This window comes from Mustela putorius, unplaced genomic scaffold, assembly GCF_011764305.1.
Source record: "Mustela putorius furo isolate JIRA1106 unplaced genomic scaffold, ASM1176430v1.1 tig00003834_pilon_pilon_pilon, whole genome shotgun sequence".
NCBI classification, from domain to species: Eukaryota; Metazoa; Chordata; class Mammalia; order Carnivora; family Mustelidae; genus Mustela; species Mustela putorius.
The window spans coordinates 97,924,119-97,944,733 of record NW_025421987.1 but is presented as its reverse complement, the minus strand read 5'-3'; the positions used below and the strand labels follow the sequence as shown (position 1 = coordinate 97,944,733).

The 20,615-nt window shown below is 39.0% G+C and overlaps 1 protein-coding gene across 1 annotated transcript in view; it reads left to right on the top strand.

The window, feature by feature from the left end:
• UMPS (uridine monophosphate synthetase) overlaps window positions 1–20,312 on the top strand; it is a 30,743-nt gene extending 10,431 nt beyond the window's left edge. Inside the window, exons 3-6 of the mRNA XM_045088786.1 lie at window positions 1,871–2,542; window positions 4,166–4,341; window positions 7,096–7,210; window positions 19,916–20,312. Coding sequence (XP_044944721.1) covers window positions 1,871–2,542; window positions 4,166–4,341; window positions 7,096–7,210; window positions 19,916–20,085 — 1,133 coding nt within the window. The 3' untranslated portion in view covers window positions 20,086–20,312. The remainder of the gene's footprint in view (window positions 1–1,870; window positions 2,543–4,165; window positions 4,342–7,095; window positions 7,211–19,915) is intronic.
• The last annotated feature ends 303 nt before the right edge of the window (window positions 20,313–20,615 follow it).

Below are 20,615 nucleotides of genomic sequence, written 5' to 3'. Positions count from 1 at the left end.
ATAATGTTGGAGTTTTTTCTTCTAGGCTCTGACTGATGTTTGCCAGAGTCACCTTGGATATTCTTCAAAGGTCCTTTAGAATTGGTTAACTGTTACTGTAAATCACCTTCCCTTCCTTTAGATTCTAGGGGTAAAATATTTTATATTGAATAAACAATGTAAAAAAGTGCTTTTTTTTTTGGTACTGTATCTGTTAAACCTAATGTTTTAAACCAGTCCTTCTCTTGGCAGCAGAATGTTCTAAGGGCACATACTTTCCTGGTATGTTTGTAATTTAAACTGCATAAAGAGAAATGCCACATAAAATTCTCTAAAAGAAGATGATATTTTCATGGGTCCTTCCCAGTATGTTATAAAGTGTGTGTTTTAGACATGGGAGTTTGCTTTAAAAACAAATCAGTCTAGGGGCACCTGGCTGGCTTAGAGGAGCATGGAACTCTTGACCTTGGGGGTTGTGAGTTTGAGCCCCATATTAGGTGTAGAGATTACTTTAAAAAACAAACAAACAAAAAAACCTTAAAAAATAAAAACAAATCAAAATAAAAATATTGGAACTGACTTCATATTTGGTGACATTAAGGAATTAATGGGGTTGTTTTATGTGTGATAGTATTTTTTTTTTTTTAAAGATTTTTATTTGTGAGAGAGAGCAAGCATAAGCACACAGAGGCAGAGAGAGAAGCAGGCTCCCCACTGAGCAAGGAGCCTGATGCGGGACTAAATCCCAGAACCCCAGGATCGTGGCCCGAGCCAAAGACAGTGGCTTAACCAACTGAGCCACCCAGGTGTCCCGTACTTAGTAATTTTTTTTTTTTGTAGAGTCCTTACCTTTTACAGGATGCATTCTAAAAAATTTTATGATGAAAATCATGATATCTGGGGTTTGCTTCTAAAAACTATGGAGGGAGGGAAGAGAGGTGGGGATGTAGCTAAAACAAGAGTTACCGTGAATTAAGTGGTGAGGTATTTAGAGGGTTTGTTACAACTTCTTTGTCTAGTTTTGCTTAAAATTCTCCATTTAAAACAATATTTTCGATATTAGACGAATTTGAGAGTAGAAATGGAAAACAAGTCTCTAGAAAATGAGTCTATCTCTGAGTAGTCTATGGTGGGGATTGCAGTGGGGAAGTACTTGTACTCACATTGCATTATATAATTCATAAAGTTGTAGTGATGGATCTAAATAGTTGCTGAATATTTTTTCTCCTGTATTTCCTCAAAAGGCCAGTTATTTGGCTGATCTTGAGTTAATGAGCTGTTTGTTGGTGGATAAAGGAATGATTTCATTGATGATACTGGGTAACTGTTTCATAACATTCCTTGATCTAGTTTATCTTGCTTTAAGAAACTCCATATTTAAAATTTTGATCATGAACACATTAAGTGGTGTTTATTTACACTATAAAGTAATTTGCTAGTTTTGCTGTAAATATTCTCTATATGTAACTTTGACAATTTCCAGATAGGGGAACACTGAACACATGGTAATCATGGCTCACTGAAGATTTATCAGGAATAAAGATAAAGTAGCTCTTTATCAGGGATGCCTGGGTGGCTCAGTCGGTTAAGCGGCTGCCTTCAGCTCAGGTCATGATCCTGGGGTCCTAGGATGGAGTCCCACATCGGGCTCCTTGGTCGGCAGGGAGCCTGCTTCTCCCTCTGCCTACTCTGCCTGCTGTTCCCCCTGCTTATGCGTGTTCTCTCTCTGCCTTAAATAAGTAAACTCTTTTAAAAAAATAGATTATCAGAACATAAGGTTTAGATCATCCACCTCTTCATAAACACATGCCAAATTTATAATGCCAGATATATCTTGAGTTGGCTGAAATACATACTTTTAAATTGAAGTCAACAATGTTTTCTTTTCTAGGTACTAAACGTCTTGTAGAAGGAGCTGTTAATCCAGGAGAAACCTGTTTGATCATTGAAGATGTCGTTACCAGTGGATCTAGTGTTTTGGAAACTGTTGAGGTTCTTCAGAAGGAGGGCTTAAAGGTCACTGATGCCATAGTGCTGCTGGACAGAGAGCAAGGAGGCAGAGACAAGTTGCAGGCGCATGGGATCCATCTCCACTCAGTGTGTACATTGTCCAAAATGCTGGAGATTCTTGAGCAACAGAAAAAAATTGATGCGGAGATGGTTGAGAGAGTGAAGAGATTTATTCAGGAGAATGTTTTTGTGGCAGCTAATCCCAATGATTCACTTATTCCTATAAACAAAGCTCCTGGAGAACTCAGCTTTGGTGCACGTGCAGAGCTGCCTAGGATTCACCCAGTTGCGGCGAAGCTTCTCCGGCTTATGCAGAAGAAAGAGACCAATCTCTGTCTGTCTGCTGATATTTTGGAGTCCAGAGAGCTGTTGCAGCTAGCAGATGCTTTAGGACCCCGCATCTGCATACTCAAGACTCATGTGGATATTTTGAATGATTTTACTCTAGATGTGATGAAGGAATTAACGGCTCTGGCAAAACGCCATGAGTTCTTAGTATTTGAAGACCGGAAATTTGCAGATATAGGAAACACAGTAAAAAAACAGTATGAAGGTAAGCATTATTTAGGAATCTGCAAAAATAGAAATTTAGCTTACACTGCCTGAAGAACAAAAGGAAATGTATGGACTCCCATCACTGAAAGTCCATCCATAGAAGAGTCTGTCAAGCATGGTTGAATCTAGAAGCTCAAATGCAAGTCTTTTGAACTTGCCTGCTTGCCATCTCTCAGCTCTGTTTTCTTCTCTCTTTGACCTCTTTCTCAGGTAGGCACACTCCTCATGCCTATCCCAAATGAGTCACTCAGGCCTGGGTTAAAGAATACCTTTACTAGCTTGGTAATATAGGCCATGCTTCTGGTGATGCGAGGTTGTTAACTGTAAATTTTTTTAACTGAGCTGTGGTTAGGTAGTTTCCCCAAAGAAAATGGGTGTGCTGATGCCAAAAGAAAGGGATGCAGGTGTTAAGCAGACAAAAATGTCAGGTGTTGGCCTTGGCAGAATACCCATGAGTTCTGAATATTTGAAAAATGAAAATTGCAGATAGAGAAAAGAATGAAATCAAAGTGTAAAGTTGTAATATTTATTTTTGGCAAAAAAAAAAAAAGACCTATTGGCATACTTTTTTGTTGTTAAATGGGAGCTCAAAATAGGGCATATATTGGTTTTAAAAAAATCTACTTAATTTTTTACCCATTCTGTAGTTCTGTAATATTGTATAGGACAGCTTTTTTTACTTAAATAACAGGATAAAATGTCTGTTGAAAGATTAAAGCCTTTTTTAAATTTAAAGATTTTATTTATTTATTTGACAGAGAAATCACAAGTAAGCACAAGCAGGCAGACAGAGAGGAGGAAGCAGGCTCCTTGCTGAGCAGAGAGCCTGATGCGGGGCTCAATCCCAAGACCCTGAGATCATGACCTGAGCCAAAGGCAGAGGCTTAACCCACTGAGCCACCCAGGCGCCCCGAAAGGTTAACGCTTAAAGGCATCTTAGAGATACCAGTTTTTCTTAAAGTATACATGCTTATACTCTAGCTATTTCTTTAGGATAGATTTGTCTGATTTTTTTTCCCGTGCTTAAGATGTTCTGCCATCATCACATTGCTTACTTTAGTTTATCAACTGATGTGAAAGTTAGACAAACTCTGCAGGTTTGCGTGTAGTTTTTTCAGAAATTGATTAGGAGTATTGCTGTTAGCTTTTAAAGTGAATACAGTTGCCTGTTGAAATTAAGAGACCTAAGGAACAGTAGAACCTTTGAGGGATGGTAAAATTGCTGAGGGATTTCTGCAGAATGAACATTGGTCATCTTCAGAGGAATTTCAGAATGCTGGTATCTTTGGCATCAGATGCCCCTCTTCACTGGAGTTTCATTTTTCTTTGCATGTTGACTGGTGGTCAGAAGCTTCAGCCTGCAAGGAAAACCGGTCTTCTCAGTGTTGCTGATAACTAAGTGCAGAAATGTAAGACTTCTTGCTCATTGTGCGCTTTCAACTAGCCACCAGACGAACAGTTTTTCGCAGATGGACCCATAGGGCCCCTGGGAATCACTGCAGTTCTCAAAGCACTTCTCTGGTTCATTAGCATGTTTCTGTGAGATTACTGAAGACTACAGTTGGTTGGGCCAAAAGCTAGTGGTTTTTGTTTGAAAACTGTCTTCTTTTCAACTTCTCAGGTGGTGTCTTTAAAATAGCTTCTTGGGCAGATCTGGTCAATGCTCACGTGGTGCCAGGCTCGGGGGTTGTGCGGGGCCTCAGTGAAGTCGGCCTGCCTTTGCAGCGGGGATGCTTGCTCATTGCGGAGATGAGCTCTGCTGGCTCCTTGGCTACAGGCAGCTACACAAAAGCCGCGGTAAGTGACAGAGGGGCTGGGTGCAGAAGGCCAGGACTGTTGTGCTTGAAGTGACAGGGAAGGAAAACAGCTCAAATTTGAGATTTATGGAACCCCTGCCCCCAAAAAATCAGCTGTTAGAGCAACAGTAATGTTAGGGTGCTAGAGTTTCGAGATAATAACATTTTATATCTAGTAGTGGGCACTTAAGGGATACAAACATTGAGATACAAGTATTTGGTCAAATATCTGCCTGTCCTTATCTGGGCTTTAGATGGTTGGGTTTTTTTTGTCTTTTTTTCCATTTTGCCATATGTTGAAATGGAAGGGTTTCTTTCCAGACATGCAGTTTCTCAGAATCTCTCAAGTCACAGAGATGCATTCTCATCACAGCAGTCCAGACATAGTTTTATTTTCTTCAGTCTTTGCTATTAATTGGTATTGTGTGGGAAAGCTCTATAGAGTTCTGATGGTGTTTTCTCCATTAACCCCAATTTTTTTTTTTTTTTTTTAAGATTTTATTTAGGGGTGCCTGGGTGGCTCAGTGGGTTAAGCCTCTGCCTTTGGCTCAGGTCATGATCTCCGGGTCCTGGGATCAAGCCCTGCATCGGGCTCTCTGCTCAGCAGTGAGCCTGCTTCCCCCTCTCTCTGCCTGCCTCTCTGCCTACTTGTGATCTCTCTCTCTGTAAAAAAAAAAAAAAATTTTATTTATTTGACAGAGATCACATGTAGGCAGAGAGAGAGGAGGAAGCAGGCCCTCTGCTGAGCAGAGAGCCCGATATGGGGCTCGATCCCAGGACCTGGAGATCACGACCTGTACTGAAGGCAGAGGCTTTATTAACCCACTGAGCCACCCAGGCGCCCCAACCTGCCATTATTAAAAGTTCTTATAACACCATATATGTTAGTCTCAACCCCCCACCCATGCACACCAGAATAAAATGAGGTGGATAATTATCTAGTTAAAAAGTTCCTTTACAGATATTTTAAAGACCATTAATTTAAAAAGTAATAGGAATTTTCATTGTTAGTGTATAAGAAAGCCATTGATTTCGGTACATTGACTTTGTATCCTGCCACATTGCTGAATTGCTGTATGAGTTCCAGTAGTTTGGGGGTGGAGTCTTTTGGGTTTTCCATATAAAGAATCATGTCATCTGTGAAGAGAGAGAGTTTGACTTCTTCATTGCCAATTTGGATACCTTTTATTTCTCTTTGTTGTCTGATTGCTGTTGCTAGGACTTCTAATACTATATTGATCAAGAGTGGAGAGAGTGGGCATCCTTGTCGTGTTCCTGATCTCAACGGGAAGGCTGCAAGCTTTTTTCCATTGAGGATGATATTTGCTGGGGGTCTTTCATAGATAGGTTTTATGAAGTTCAGGAATGTTGCCTCTCTTCCTATACTTTGAAGTGTTATAATCAGGAACGGATGCTGGGTTTTGTCAAATGCTTTTTCTGCATCAATTGAGAGGACCATGTGGTTCTTCTCTCTCCTCATATTAATTTTTTCTATCACATTGATTGATTTGCGAATGTTGAACCATCCTTGTAGCCCAGGGATGAATCCCATCTGGTCATGGTGGATAATCTTTTTAATGTGCTGTTGGATCCTGTTTGCTAGGATCTTGTTGAGAATCTTAGCATCCATATTCATCAGTGATATTGATCTGAAATTCTCCATTTTGGTAGGGTCTTTGCCTGGTTTGGGGATCAGGGTAATGCTGGCTTTCTAGAAAGAGTCTGGAAGTTTTCCTTCTGCTTCAGGGAGGTGAACCATGAGAGACTATGGACTCTGAAAAACAATCTGAGGGTTTTGAAGGGGCGGGGGGTGGGAGGTTGGGATACCAAGTAGTGGGTATTATAGAGGGCATGGATTGCATGGAGCACTGGGTGTGGTGCAAAAATAATGAATACTGTTATGCTGAAAGTAAATAAATAAAAAAATTCTCATGACCCCCCCCAAAATAAGTAATAGAAGTTTTAACAAAGTGTTAATTTTTACATGGGAATTTATTATTTGTATTACTTCAAATACTGTTGAGCGGTGAAGAAATCATTTGGCCCTGGGGCCACATTTTAACCACACCTCTGAATTGACCATGAATATGATTTCCCACCTCTCCTAGCAGAGTCCATGAGTCAGTGCTAGTATTTGGCATTCTGGGAGTCTGGGTCTGGCTCAAGGTCAAGACATGGCTTGTTGGGAGGTGGTAATACTTGGTGACACAAATAGTACAGTAGGAACCTTACAGAGAAGCCAATAAGACAGACCTTCTAGAGAAACTTCTGTAAATGTGAGGAAATGGTATAGAAATGGTGGAGATCAGTTATTGGCATATGTTAAAGGAATGTGGTAAAAGGTGCAATGTGGGTGGATATGGAGCAGTACCCTGTGTAGGTAGACAGTACGGCAGTACGTCTTCAGCTTGGTTTCCTACCATTATTAATGTATTCTAGAGTACTCTCCACCTAGCCTCTAGAAGTAGGTAGGTTTGCAAGCATTATTACTTAGCATCTCAGTTTTAGATGGACACGGTATAGGGGTCTTTTATGTTTTTAAGGTATGATTAATTGGGAGAAGCGGTTATCTCAGGGTCTTAATGGATCAAGTATGTAGATTCATATCTAAGATTACCTGTTTTAGATAAGAGTTTCATATCAAACAGAAGACATTTATAAAGTAGCAAAAGTTTTTTATTAATAGAGTTGATTTTTTTATTTGTAGAACTATTACTCTGTGTAATTAACTACTTTCCTATTATATTCCTTTTAGGTTAGAATGGCAGAGGAGAATCCTGAATTTGTGCTTGGTTTTATTTCTGGCTCCCGAGTAAGCATGAAACCAGAATTTCTTCACTTGACTCCAGGAGTTCAGTTAGAAGCAGGAGGTAAATCTATTTATTGGTCATGGTTTTTCCAAAATGCTTCTTTACCCACAATAAAATTTTGTGTTACTACAAATTTGTTAAAGAGAAAAACCTTAATGAATGAGCCCTTGGGCTTGCTAATACTAACCTAGATATGCAAAAGAGCTTGCAGTCTAATTGTGAAATTTTAAAAAGCTACTTTTTGTTGAAGTATGCCTAGAAATTGATTAGTTTAATTTTTCCCAACTAATACTCCAAATATGCTGCCTTAAAGGGTAGTCTCTGATCAAGGAAGAATGCTGTAGGCTAAACCAAATCCAATATTTGTTTTTTAGAAGACCAGGCAGAACTCTTGATGTGCTAATGTCTATTGTGACTCTCAAGCGTGGGGATATATGGTTCTTTTGTGTCTCTCAAACTTAGTAACACTTTCACCAGTCTGAGACAAGTAGTTAGTTAGAGTGGCTAAAAAACAGGACAAATATAGTTTGTAGTAAAGGGAGTAAACTGGGTTATAAAAATAAGCATTTCTTTTTTTTTTTTTTTTTTTTTAAGATTTTACTTATTTATTTGACAGAGAAATCACAAGTAGGCAGACAAGCAGGCTCCCTGCTGAGCAGAGAGCCCAATGTGGGGCTTGATCCCAGGACCCTGAGACCATGGCCCCAGCCGAAGGCTGATGCTTAACCCACTGAGATACCCAAGTGCCCCCAAAATAAGCGATTCTATATGTCCTATGGGATCAATAAAGTGGCTTTGGTTTTGAATGGGTAAGAAATCAGGACCTAGAAACATTTTTTCTGAAAATTGCTTATCACAGTTATGGGAGTTTATTCTATCCAGTTTCCCATCTCTTTCTAAGAAGTTGGAAATTGGAACTTTGAGCAGTAGGGTTCTCAGCAGAACTATTTAAAATGAAGACAACTAGCTTGTCACGCCTCAGTGGAATTTGCCAGGTGTCCAGAAGTTACCTGTACAAATATTGAGAAAAGTAGATTTTATATTAGTCATTCTTGTAGAAGTCCTACCCATCTCATTGAACCATTCATTCCCCAGTCTAGCTTGCCTCTCCAGAGATCATAAGTATCCTTCCAGACCTTGGCTTTGCATACACACAACAAACACACAGGGAGTGGGAAAATGTTTTGTATGTGTGAGGCTACATTGCATTTCCACATCCAGAGTTACCTTTAACAATAAAGTGTTTCCTAGTTATAATTGGGCTATAATATGTTTAACCATTTCCCCTCTTGATAGATTTAGACTGTTTTACCAGCAGTGAACATCTTTGAATATATTTTTGCACAAGGGACAGATTTTGGCAGGCTTCCAGTTTGGCATGGATCTGTGACCTGCAGAGCTCTTTTCAGGGAACAAAGATGGTGAACACCATCTTTATACTCTGCCTCTGCCTCGTATTAGACCTTGCCTGTGTCTCCCAGAGAAGAAGGTAAACGTGCATCTGGGGCCCTGATTTTTGCTACTGCCACTGGGGAGACTCTTCCAAATAACCTGGCTCTGGTGGCCAATGCGGTTTACGCTTGGGGTCTCATAGAACTACATATAGTTGATTTTAAAAGCTGGTGTCTGAGGGCCTGGCTTCCAATTAGCCTGAATCTAGGTGCTAAAATCCTTCCCTTTGAGACACTGACAAGTCTTGGCATATTTCCAGCAGCCTGGAGCCATTGAAAATACGGTAGACTGCTTAAACAGTCACAAAGCTTTGTGAGACAGCTGAGAGGGCAGGTTTGAACACAAAGTTATTCTATGCAAACCTATTTTTCCAAGACTTGGAGAGGTGGTTATTTCATCTAATGCATAGAAACCAACAGAGTCAACAAGCAAATTGGAGAAACAAAGGATTTTATGTTCCAGATGAAGAATAAGACACACAACCTCAGAAAAACTAATGAAGTACCGGATAAAGAATTCAGAGTAATAGTTGTAAAGTTGCTTACCACACTCAGAAAAAAATGGATGGACATAGTGACAACTTCAACAAAAAGAAAAGAAAATACTAAATAAATGTCCCAGAGCTGAGGAATACAATAACTAAACTGAGAAATAGAGAGGCAGGGTTCAGTAGCAAACTAGATGAAACAGAAGATCAGTAAACTTGATGACAAGGTAGGGGAACTCACCCAATCAGAGCAGCAAAATGAAGATAGTTTATGGGACATTAAGTGGACTGACATTTACATTATAGGGGTCCCAAAATGGAGGAAGGGACAGAGAAAGGGACAGAAAAATTATTGGAAGTAATGACTGAAAACTTCCTAACCATTGGAAGGAAACACACATCCAGATCCAGCCAGCCCAGAAAGTTCCAAATAAATTGAATCCGAGGAATCCACTAAAGACACAAAATGTCAATTGCACTATATGTTATCTAGCTGGAATTTAAAAACTTGGGAGGACAAAAAATTAAAATGTAAGAAGTTAAAGACAAGGAGAGACTCTTAAAAGCAGCAAGAAAAAAACAGCTCCCTTGTATGTATACAAGGAAACTCCTGTAAGACATTTTTCTGCAGAGACTGCAGGCCAAAAGGAAGTGGTGAGATACATTCCAAGTGCTCAAAGAAAAATCTTCCAACAAAGAACTGTACTCAGCAGACTTTAGAATCGAGAGATAAAAGCTTTCCACAACAGCCACAGTTAGAGGAGGAGTTCATCATCACTAAACCAGCCTTACAAGAAATATTAAAGGGACTTCTTTAAGCTGAAACAAAAGGATGCTAATTAGTAATAAGAAAACATAAAAGAGTATATCTCACGAGAAAGGTAAGTATATGGTGAAGGTAGTAGATTAGTCCCTTCTAAGTTAAAAGACAAAAGTAATAATTTTAATTCCAATAATTAAAGAATAGGTAGGACAGAAAGGCTTAAAAATGTGGTCTCAAAAATGTAAAAGATGGAGAAAAAATTTAGAGCTTTAGACTGTTGTCAAACATAATTTGCTATCAACTTAAAATACAGCAAAATGTTGTATGAAGTTGTTAAATGTAAGCCTTTCAGTAACAACAAAGCAAAATCTTCAGTAGATGTACAAGATAAAGAAATCCAAGCATACCACTTAAAGTCATTAAATCACACTGGGGCGCCTGGGTGGCTCAGTGGGTTAAGCCTCTGCCTTCGCCTCAGGTCATGATCTCAGGGTCCTGGGATGGAGCCTCGAATGGGGCTACCTGCTCTGCGGGGAGCCTGCTTCCCCCTCTCTCTCTGCCTGCCTCTCTGTCTACTTGTGATCTCTCTTTCTCTGTGTCAAATAAATAAATAAAATCTTTTTAAAAAGTCATCAAATCACAAGGGAAGAACAGAGAGCAACCAGAAAACAATTTTTTAAAATGGCAGAAAGTGCATACCTAACAATAATTACCTTAAATGGACGAAATTCTCCAATCAAAAGCGGCTGAAAAGGACTTTAAAAACCAGACCTATCCATCTACTGCCTATAAGAGCCTCACTAAACATACAGACTAAAAATGAAGAGATGGGAGATACTGCATGCAAGTGGAAACCAAAAGGAATACACTTTTTATCAGACCAAATAGACTTTCAAACAAAAATTATAATGAGAGACAGACAAGGGCATCATTACATAATGATGGAGTCAGTCCAACAAGAGGATGTAACATTTGTAAATATTCTGGCCCCCATAGGAGCACCTAAATGTATAAAAGCAAGTATCAGCAGTCCTAAAGGGAGAAATACACAGTAATCCAAGAATAGTAGGGGATTTTAACACCTCACTTAATAGATCATCCAAACAGAAAACCAGTAAATGAACATCAGCCTTAACGCATTAGACCAGATGGACTTAAGAGATATATATGGAACATTCCATCCAAAAGCAGCAGAATACTCTTTCTTAAGTGCACCTGGAACATTCCTCAGGTTAGATAATATTTTAGGCCCCAAAATCTGATAGTAAAATGCTATAAAAACAGAAAATTATAAACCAATATATTCTTGATGAACAAAGATGCAAAAATTCTGAACAAAATAGGAAAACTGAATTCAATGGTATCTTAAAAGGATCATGTACCCAGGCATCTGGGTGGCTCAGTAGCAATTGAGCATCTAGCTCTTGGTTTCAGCTCAAGATATGATCTTATAGTTCTTGGATCAAGCCCTGCATGAGGCTCCACACACAAAGTCTGCTTGAGGATTCTCTCCCTCTGCCCTGCAGGTACATGCTCTCTCTCTCTCTCTTTAAAATAAACTCTCAAAAAAATTGACACAATGATCAGCTGGGATTAATTCCAGGAATTCGAGGATGGTTCAACTTCTACAGATCAGTGATATACCACATTAACAAAATGAAGGATAAAAATTATATGATCATCTCACCACATGCAGAAAGAACGATTTGACAAAATTCAGTATCCATTTATGACAAAGATTTAAAGTGGATATAGAGAGAACATACCTTAGCTTAATAAAGGCCATGTATTAAAAGCCCACAGTTAACATCCTACTCAGCAGTGAAAAGATCAAAGCTTTTCCTTTAAGATCAGGAATAAGACCAGGATGCCCACTCTCACCGCTTTTATTTCATAGTACTGGAAAGTCCTGGCCACAGAAGTTAGTCAAAAAAAAGAAACAAGAGTCATCCAAATTGGAAATGAAAACATAGAACTGTCACTATTTGTAGATTATATATTTTATAGAAAACCCTAAAGACTCCACCAAAAAATTGTTAGAATAAATGAATTCAGTCAAGTTGCAGGATATAAAAATCCATTGCATTTCTATACACTTAATATCATACTATCAGAAAGAGAAATTTAAGACCATCACATTTACAGTGGCATTAAAAAGAATAAATTACATAGGAATAAATTTAACCAAAGAGTTTTTAAAGACCTGTATACCGAAAACTGGAAGACACTGATGAAAGAATCGAAGATGACACAGATAAATGGGAATATACTCATGCTCACAGGTTGAAAGATGTAATGTTGTTAAAATGTCCATACTACTCAATAGATTTGATGCATTCATTATGAAAATTCCAGTGGGATCTTTCAATGAAATGGAACAGACTATCCTAATATTTGTATGGAATCAGAAAAGACCCCGAATAGCTAAAGCAATCCTGAGAAAAAACGCAAAATTAAAGGCATCACACTCCCTGATTTCAAAATACAATTACAAAGCTATAGCAATCAAAACAATATTGATATAAAAACAGACACATATCAGTGGAACACAGAGGGCCAAGAAATACACTCGTGCATATGTTGTCAATTAATTTATGACAAAGGAGCCGAGACTTACAATGGGAAAGGACATTATTTTGAATAAAATGGTGTTGGAAAAACTGGATAATCACATGCAAGAGAATGAGACTGTGTCACTGTCTTAAACCATACACAGAATTTAATACCAAATAGATTAAGGACTTAAAGGCTTGAAACCATAAAACTCCTAGAAGAAAACATAGTTGGTAAGCTCCTTGACATTAGTTTTGGTAGTGATTTTTTTTTTCTTAATCTGACCAAAACTAAAAGCAACGAAAGCAAAAATTAAAAAGTGGAATTGTATCAAACTAAAAAGATTCCGCACAGCAAACCATCAACAAAATTAAAAGGCAGCCTACTAAATGGGAGGAAGTTTCCTAATCCTATATTTAATAAGGGAGTAATACCCCAAATATATAATAAACTCATGCCTCAGTAGCCAGAAGAAAAAAATCCAATTAAAAAATAGGCAGAAGGGCGCCTGGGTGGCTCAGTGGGTTAATCCTCTGCCTTCGGCTCAGGTCATGATCTCAGGGTCCTGGGATCGAGTCCCACATCGGGCTCTCTGCTCGGCAGGGAGCTTGCTTCCCTTCCTCTCTCTGCCTGCCTCTCTGCCTACTTGTGATCTCTGTCAAATAAACAAATAAAATCTTAAAAAAAAAAAAAAGGCAGAAGATCTGAAAAGACATTTTACAAAGAAGACATAAGATGGCCAACAGGCACACAAAAAGATATTAAATGTTACTAATCATCAGGGAAAAACAAATCAAAGCCATAGTGAGATAGCACCTAACACCTGTCAGATTGGCTATTATCAAAAAGACAAGAAGTGCTGGGAAAGCTGTAGAGAAAAGGGAAGCCTTGTGCACTGTTGCTGGAAATGTAAATTGGTACAGTTAACATGGAAAACAGTGTGGAGGTTCCTCAAAAACTTAAAATTGTATGACCCAGTAATTTCATTTCTGAGTACTGATCCAAGGAAAACAAAAACACTAACTCAGAATCAGCCATACACCCCTGTATTCATTGTGGGATTATTTAAATAGCCAAGATTTGGAAACAGCCTCAGTGTCCAGTGGATGAAGAGAATATATGTACACACAATGGAATATTATGACGTAAAAACAATGAAATCTTGCCATTTGTGACAACATAGATGGACCTTGAGGGCGTAATGCTAAGTGAAATAAGCCAGAGAATGACAAATACCATATGCTTTCACTGTGTGTGAAATCTAAAACAAAACAAAACAAGTTTATAGATCTGGAGAACAGATTAGTGGTTGCCTGGGGTTGGGGAGTGGGCAAAATGGGTGAAGGGTGTCAAAAAGAGGGATGTAATGTACAGCATGGTGACTGTAGTTAATAATACTCTATTGCATTTTGGGAAGTTGCTAAGAGGGTAAGTCTTAAACATGCTCATCACACACACAGATTTTTTTGTCATTACTCAAGGTGATAATTGTCGACTATACCTACTGTGATGAGTTGGCAATGTGTACCAATATCAAATCATGTTGTATATCTGAAACTAATGTTACATATTAATTATACCTCAATAAAAAATACTCAGCATAGCCTTGGAAGTCCAACTGACAGCATTCTGGCAAGAAAAATAAAAAGCATCCAAATTAGAAAGGAAAAAGTCAAACTCAGTAGTTGTAGATGATGTAATACTATACACAGAAACACTTCAGAGGTACTGCAGCTTCAGTACCAGACCACTGCAGTAGATACTGCAATAAAGCAAGTCAAGTAAACCTTTTGGTCTCACAGTGCGTTTAAGGGTTGTGTTTCTGCTGTAGAGTATTAAGTGTTCAGTAGCTTTATGCCTAAAATTACAAAGTAATTCGAGTGCCTTGATTTTGATGCTAACTGATCATGGTGGTGATTGCTGAAGTTTGGGGCAGCTCTGGCAATTTTTAAAAATAAGACAATGAAGTGTGTTGTATCAACAGACTTTTTCATGAATAATTCCTATAGCATGCAGTGCTGTTGGACAGTTTTTTGTTTTTTGTTTTGTTCAACAGGCCCCACATTCAATGTGGAGTCCAGTGCAGGGCTTGAACTCATGACCCCAAAATCAAGACCTGAGCTGAGATTAAGAATCAGATGTTTGACTGACTGAGCCACCCAGGCACCCCTGTTTGATAGCGTTTTTTATTTTTTAAGATTTTATTTGATAGAGATCACAAGTAGACAGAAAGGCAGGCAGAGAGAGAGAGGAGGAAGCAGGCTCTCCGCTGAGCAGACAGCCTGATGTGGGGCTCGATCCCAGGACACTGGGATCTTGACCCAAGCCGAAGGCAGAGGCTTTAACCCACTGAGCCACCCAGGCACCCCTGATAGCATTTTTAACCACAGTAGAACATCTTTCAAAATTGGAGTCAATCCTCTCAAACCCTGCTTTATTAACTAAGTTTAGGTAATATTCTGAATCCTTTGTTGTCCTTTGAACAGTCTTACCAGCATCTTGACCAGAGTAGTTTTCATTTCAAGAAGCCATTTTCTTGGTTCTTGGCTTATTCATAAGAAGCAACTCTTCATCTGTTCAGGTTTTATCATGAGATTGCAGCAGTTCATTCACATTTTCAGGCTTCACTTCTAATTCTAGTTCTCTATTTTCCCCCATATCTGCAGTTACTCTTCCACTAAAGTCTTGAACCCCGCAAAGTCCTCCATGAGGCCTGGAGCAACTTCCAAATTCTTCCCGTTAATGATGGTATTTTGATCTCTTCCTGTGAACTGCAAATGTTCTTAATGGCAGCTTGAATGGTGACTCCTTTCCAGGTTTTCAGTATACTTTGCCCAGATCCATTAGAGGACTCACAGTCTTTGGCAGCTATAGCTTTGCGAGCTTTTTTTTTTTTTTTTTTTTTTTTTTTTTTTTTTAAAGATTTATTTTTTGGGGCACCTGGGTGGCTCAGTTGTTAAGCATCTGCCTTTGGCTCAGGTCATGATCCCACGATCCTGGGATGGAGCCCTGCATTGGGTTCCCTGCTCTGTGGGGAGCCTGCTTCTCCCTCTTCCACTCCCCCTGATTGTGTTACCTCTCTCACTGTGTCTGTCAGATAAAATCTTTAAATATATATATATATATATATTCATTTTAGAGAGAGTGAACATGCGTACCTGAGAGAGGGTGAGTGGGGGGAGCAACAGGAAGAGATCGGGCAGACTCCCTGTGGAGTGCAGACCCTGATATGGGGCCTGATCTCAGGACCCATGAGACCATGACCTGAACAGACATCAAGAGTTGGATGCTTAAATGACTGAGCCACATGAGATGTATTTCTTAAATAATAAGACTTGAAATTCAAAATTACTCCTTGATCTGTGTATGGGCTGCAGGATAGATTTTGTTTTAGCAGGCATAACAACATTAATCTCATGTACATCTCCAACAAAATTCTTGGGTAAGCAAGTACACTGTCAGGAAGCAGTAATATTTGGAATCTTCTGAGCAGTAGGTCTCCACAGTGGACTTAAATATTCAGTGAACTGTGTTATAGACAAATGTGCTGTCCTCTAGGCTTTATCATTCCATTTACAGAACATAGGTAGAGTAGATTTAGCATAAATCTTAAGGACCCTAGGATATTCGGAATGGTAAGCAAGCATTGGCTTCAACCTAAAGTCACAAACTGCATCAGCACCCAATAAAAGAGGGTCAGTCTGTCCTTTGAAACTTTGAAGCCAGGCACTGATTTCTCCTCTCCAGCTATGAGAGTCCTAGATGGCATCTTTCCATAGAAGGCTGTTTAATATACACTGAAAATCTGGTGTAGCCACTTCTGTTAACTATCTGATCTAGATTTTCTGGATACATATATGGGGGAGGGAGCGTGCTTTGGAGAGGGGCAAGAGGAGAGGGAAAGAGAAACTGTAGCAGACTCCTCACTGACTGCAGAACCTGATGCAGGGCTTGATCTCAGGATCTGAGATCATGACCTGAGCCAAAACCAAGAGTCAGACATTCAGCCAACTGTGCCACCCAGGCACCCCTACTTTACACTATTATGTTAGAGATTTCTTTCCCTAAACCTCATAAGCCAGCCTCTGGTAGCTTCCAGCTTTTCTTCTGCAACTTCCTCACCTCTTTCAGCCTTCCTAGAATTGAAGAGAGTTGGGGACTCCCTCTGATTAGGCTTTGGGTTAAGAGAGTGTTGTGCCTGATTTGCTCTTCTGCCCAGACCACTGAAACTTTCTCCATATCAGCAATAAGGTTGTGTTGCTTATCTTTCATGTGTTCAGTAGAGTAGCACTTCTAATTTCCTTCAAGAACTTTTTCTTCGCATTCACAGCTTTGCTGTTTGCTGCAAGAGGACTAGTTTTCAGCCCATCTTGGCTTTCAGTATGCCTTTCTCACTAAGGCACTTCTAGCTTTTGATTCAAAGTGAGAGGCATGTGACTATTCCTTTCACTTGAACACTTCAAGCATTGTATGATTATTAAGTGGCCTAATTTCAATATTGCTGTGTCTCAGGGAGTAGGGAGGGACAAGAAGAGGGAGAGAGATGGCTGGTGGTGGTGCAGATAGAACACATACATTAATTAAGGTCACCATCTTATGTGGGCACACTTTGTTGTGCCCCAAAACAGATTACTGTAACAAATATAACAATAATGAAGAAATTTTGAAATACTGTGAAAAGTACCAGTATGTGATAGAGGTACAAAGTAAGCAAAGGCTTTTGGAAAAATGGGGCCAAGAGACTTGCTGAATACAAGGTTGCCACAAACCTTCTCTCTGTCAAAAATGTAGTATCTGCAAAGCACAGTGAAGTGCAATAAAATAAGGTATGTCTCTACAGAAAACATGAGTCCACCAAAAAACTTAGAATAAATGAATTCAGTGGAGTTCTCAGGCTACAAAATTAACATCAGTTGTTTCAATGCACAAATAAGCTATCACAGAGAGAAGAAACCCCATTTACAATTGCATCCAAAGGAATAAAATACTTAGGAATAAATTTAACCAAGGAAGTAAAAAACCTGTACTTTGAAAACTGTTAAGCTGTTGATGAAAAGTTGAAGATGAAGTAAATACATAGAAAAATATTGTGTGTTCACAGATTGAAAGAATTATGAAATGTCCGTACTACCCAAAGCTGTCTACAGATTCAGTGCAAGTTCCATTAAAGTAACAATGACTTTTTTTTAACAGAAGTAATACAAAGAATCCTAGAATTTGTATAGAACCACAAAAGACCTCAATTAATCAAAGCAGTCTTGAGGAAGAGGAATGAAGCTGGAAATATCGTGCTCCCCGATTTCAAACTGTAATTACAAGAAACTATAGTAATTGAAGTGATTTACTGTTGGCGGGGAAACAGACACATAGATCAATGGAATGGAATGGAGAGACCACAAGAGAAACACTGTCATATGATCAGTTAATCTGTGACCAAGGAAATAAGATGTACAATGGGGAAAAGACAGTCAATCTTTAATAAATGGTGTTGGGGAAACTGGACAGCTACACACAGGAGAATTAAACTGGACCACTTCTTAAATCTTATGCAAAAATAAATTCAAAATGTATTCAAGCGTGAATGTGAGACCTGAAGTTGTAAACTCCTGGAAGAAAATAAAGGTAGCAAGCTCTTTTATATTAGTTTTAACAATATTTTTTTGGATCAGTCTCCAAAAGCAAGGGCAACAAAAACTGAAGTACTGAGATTATATCCAACTAAAAAGTTTTTGCAAAGGAAACCATCAGTTAAAGGAAAAGGCACACATTGAAAGGGGAAGGAATTTGCAAATAATACATCAAATAAGGATAAAAAGATAATATCCAGAATATATAAAGAAGTTACACATTTCCTTTAAAAAAAAAAAAAAAACAAAAAAACCAACCCTGGTATAAAATGACCTGAATAGACATATTTCCAAAGGAGACATGCAGCTGGTCAACAGGTACATGAGAAGACTCAACATGACTGATCATCAGAGAACAAGGTGTGAAGAAGAGGGAACCCTACCTAGTTCACCAGCGTTGGATAGGAAAGTAAATTGGTACAGCCACTGTGGAAAACAGTAAGGTCTCTCAAAAAAATTAAAAATAACACTGTCCTACAATCAGCAGTTCCAGTTCTGGGTATTTTATTAGAAGAAAACAAAACCACTAATTTGAAGAGGCTATGCACCCATATGTTCATTGCAGGATTATTTACAATAGCCAAAATATTGAAGCAGCCCAAGTGTCCATTAATAGACGGAGAAAGATGTGGTAAAGGTTATACAAATGTATGTTACTCAGACATTTTTTTTAAAAAATGAAATTTTGTCATTTTTGACAACAGTGATGAACCTAGAGGGTATTATGCCAAGTAAAATAAGTCAAAGACTAATAGCTTAGGGTTTCACTTACACTAGAATCTAGAAAAAACCAACCAAATAAACCAGAAACCAACTCAGGAAACAAAAGTGTTATTAGTTGGGTGAACAGTTGGGGAGTGGGTGAAACAGGTGAAGGGGATTAAGAATACAAACACTTCTGGTTATAAAATAAGCAAGCCCTGGGGATGTAATATACAGCACAGGGAATATAGTCATGGTAATAACTTTGTGTCACGACTGATAGTAATGATTTAGAGGTCAGTTCTAATGTATAAAAATATCAAATCATTATGACATATAGTGAGTAATAGGATATTGTAAGTCAGTTGTACTTCAGTTAAAAAATAGAGTAAATTAGTTGAAACATATGTGATAGAGTAAAGGAAGTAAAATCAAGATTAAGGATTAGGGTTTCTAGTCTACAGTCTGAGCACTTGAGGAGGTTGTCACAGACTCATTTTGGTGTGGTCCAGTTAGAGGTGCGAGGAATTTTCCAACACTTTAACAGTGATTCTGAGATGTGTAGTAGTATCCTTGTCCTTTATTGTAAGGCCGATTTTTATTGGTTTTTGGTAATGAACCTTTCTTGGCAACATAAGAGGTTTCCTAGTTTTTGATACTGTTAACAATATAAATGGGCTAAAATTCAACACTGAAGAGGAGCGGGTTTGCATCTACCTCTGCCATGGGATCTCTGGCATATCTAAGGGGTCCCTTCAACTGCTTTTAATCACTTGCTGTCCAGGAGGGACATGGAGAGCACTATGGCACATTTTTTATTTAAAGCTGGTTAGGGGACGCCTGGGTGGCTCAGTTGGTTAAGCGGCTGCCTTCGGCTCAGGTCATGATCCCAGCATCCTGGGATCGAGTCCCACATCGGGCTCCTTGCTCGGCAGGGAGCCTGCTTCTCCCTCTGCCTCTGCCTGCCTCTCTGTCTGCCTGTGCTTGCTCGCTCTCTCTCCCTCTATCACTGGCAAATAAATAAATAAAAAATCTTAAAAAAAAAAAATAAATAAAGCTGGTTAGATTCCTTTTCAGCAAACTGATTTGATTGGTTTCTTGGTTTTTTGTTTTGTTTTTTGGGGGGTTTCGTTCATTCTTTTTTTGTATCATGTTTAACAGTGACTTGTGTTTTTGTGCAGGGGATAATCTTGGCCAACAGTACAACAGTCCACAAGAAGTTATTGGCAAACGAGGTTCTGATATCATCATTGTAGGCCGGGGCATAACATCAGCATCCAATCGTCTGGAAGCAACGGAGTTGTACCGAAAAGCTGCTTGGGAAGCTTATTTGAGTCGACTTGGTATTTGAGTGTCTTGGATGCATTGTTGTGAAGACCTTGAAGCTACATGGTCTCCTGAGATGCACTGGCTTGAAATAACAAGCAACACTTAATGGGTTGGATTCTTTCATGGGTTCTGTGTTGGAATGACTTCTGGATATTTCACAGTGATGAATAATCACTGCGTTGTTACTGTAACAAACTCAATTTAAAAAAAAAGCTTGAACATGAGACTGATGCTGGTTAGGTAATCACAGTTCGGTGTGTGTTTGGGTCTTTCATACTTGAGCATTTCCGTCCATCTGTATATCAGACTTTTTTTTTTTTTTTAAGATTTTATTTATTTATTTGACAGAGAGAGATCACAAATAGGCAGAGAGGCAGGCAGAGAGAGAGAGGAGGAAGCAGGCTCCCCGCTGAGCAGAGAGCCTGATGCAGGACTCTATCCCAGGACCCTGAGATCATGACCTGAGCTGAAGGCAGCGGCTTAACCCACTGAGCCACCCAGGCACCCCTGTATATCAGACTTTTTTGATTAATTGCTGTGACACAAAAATTT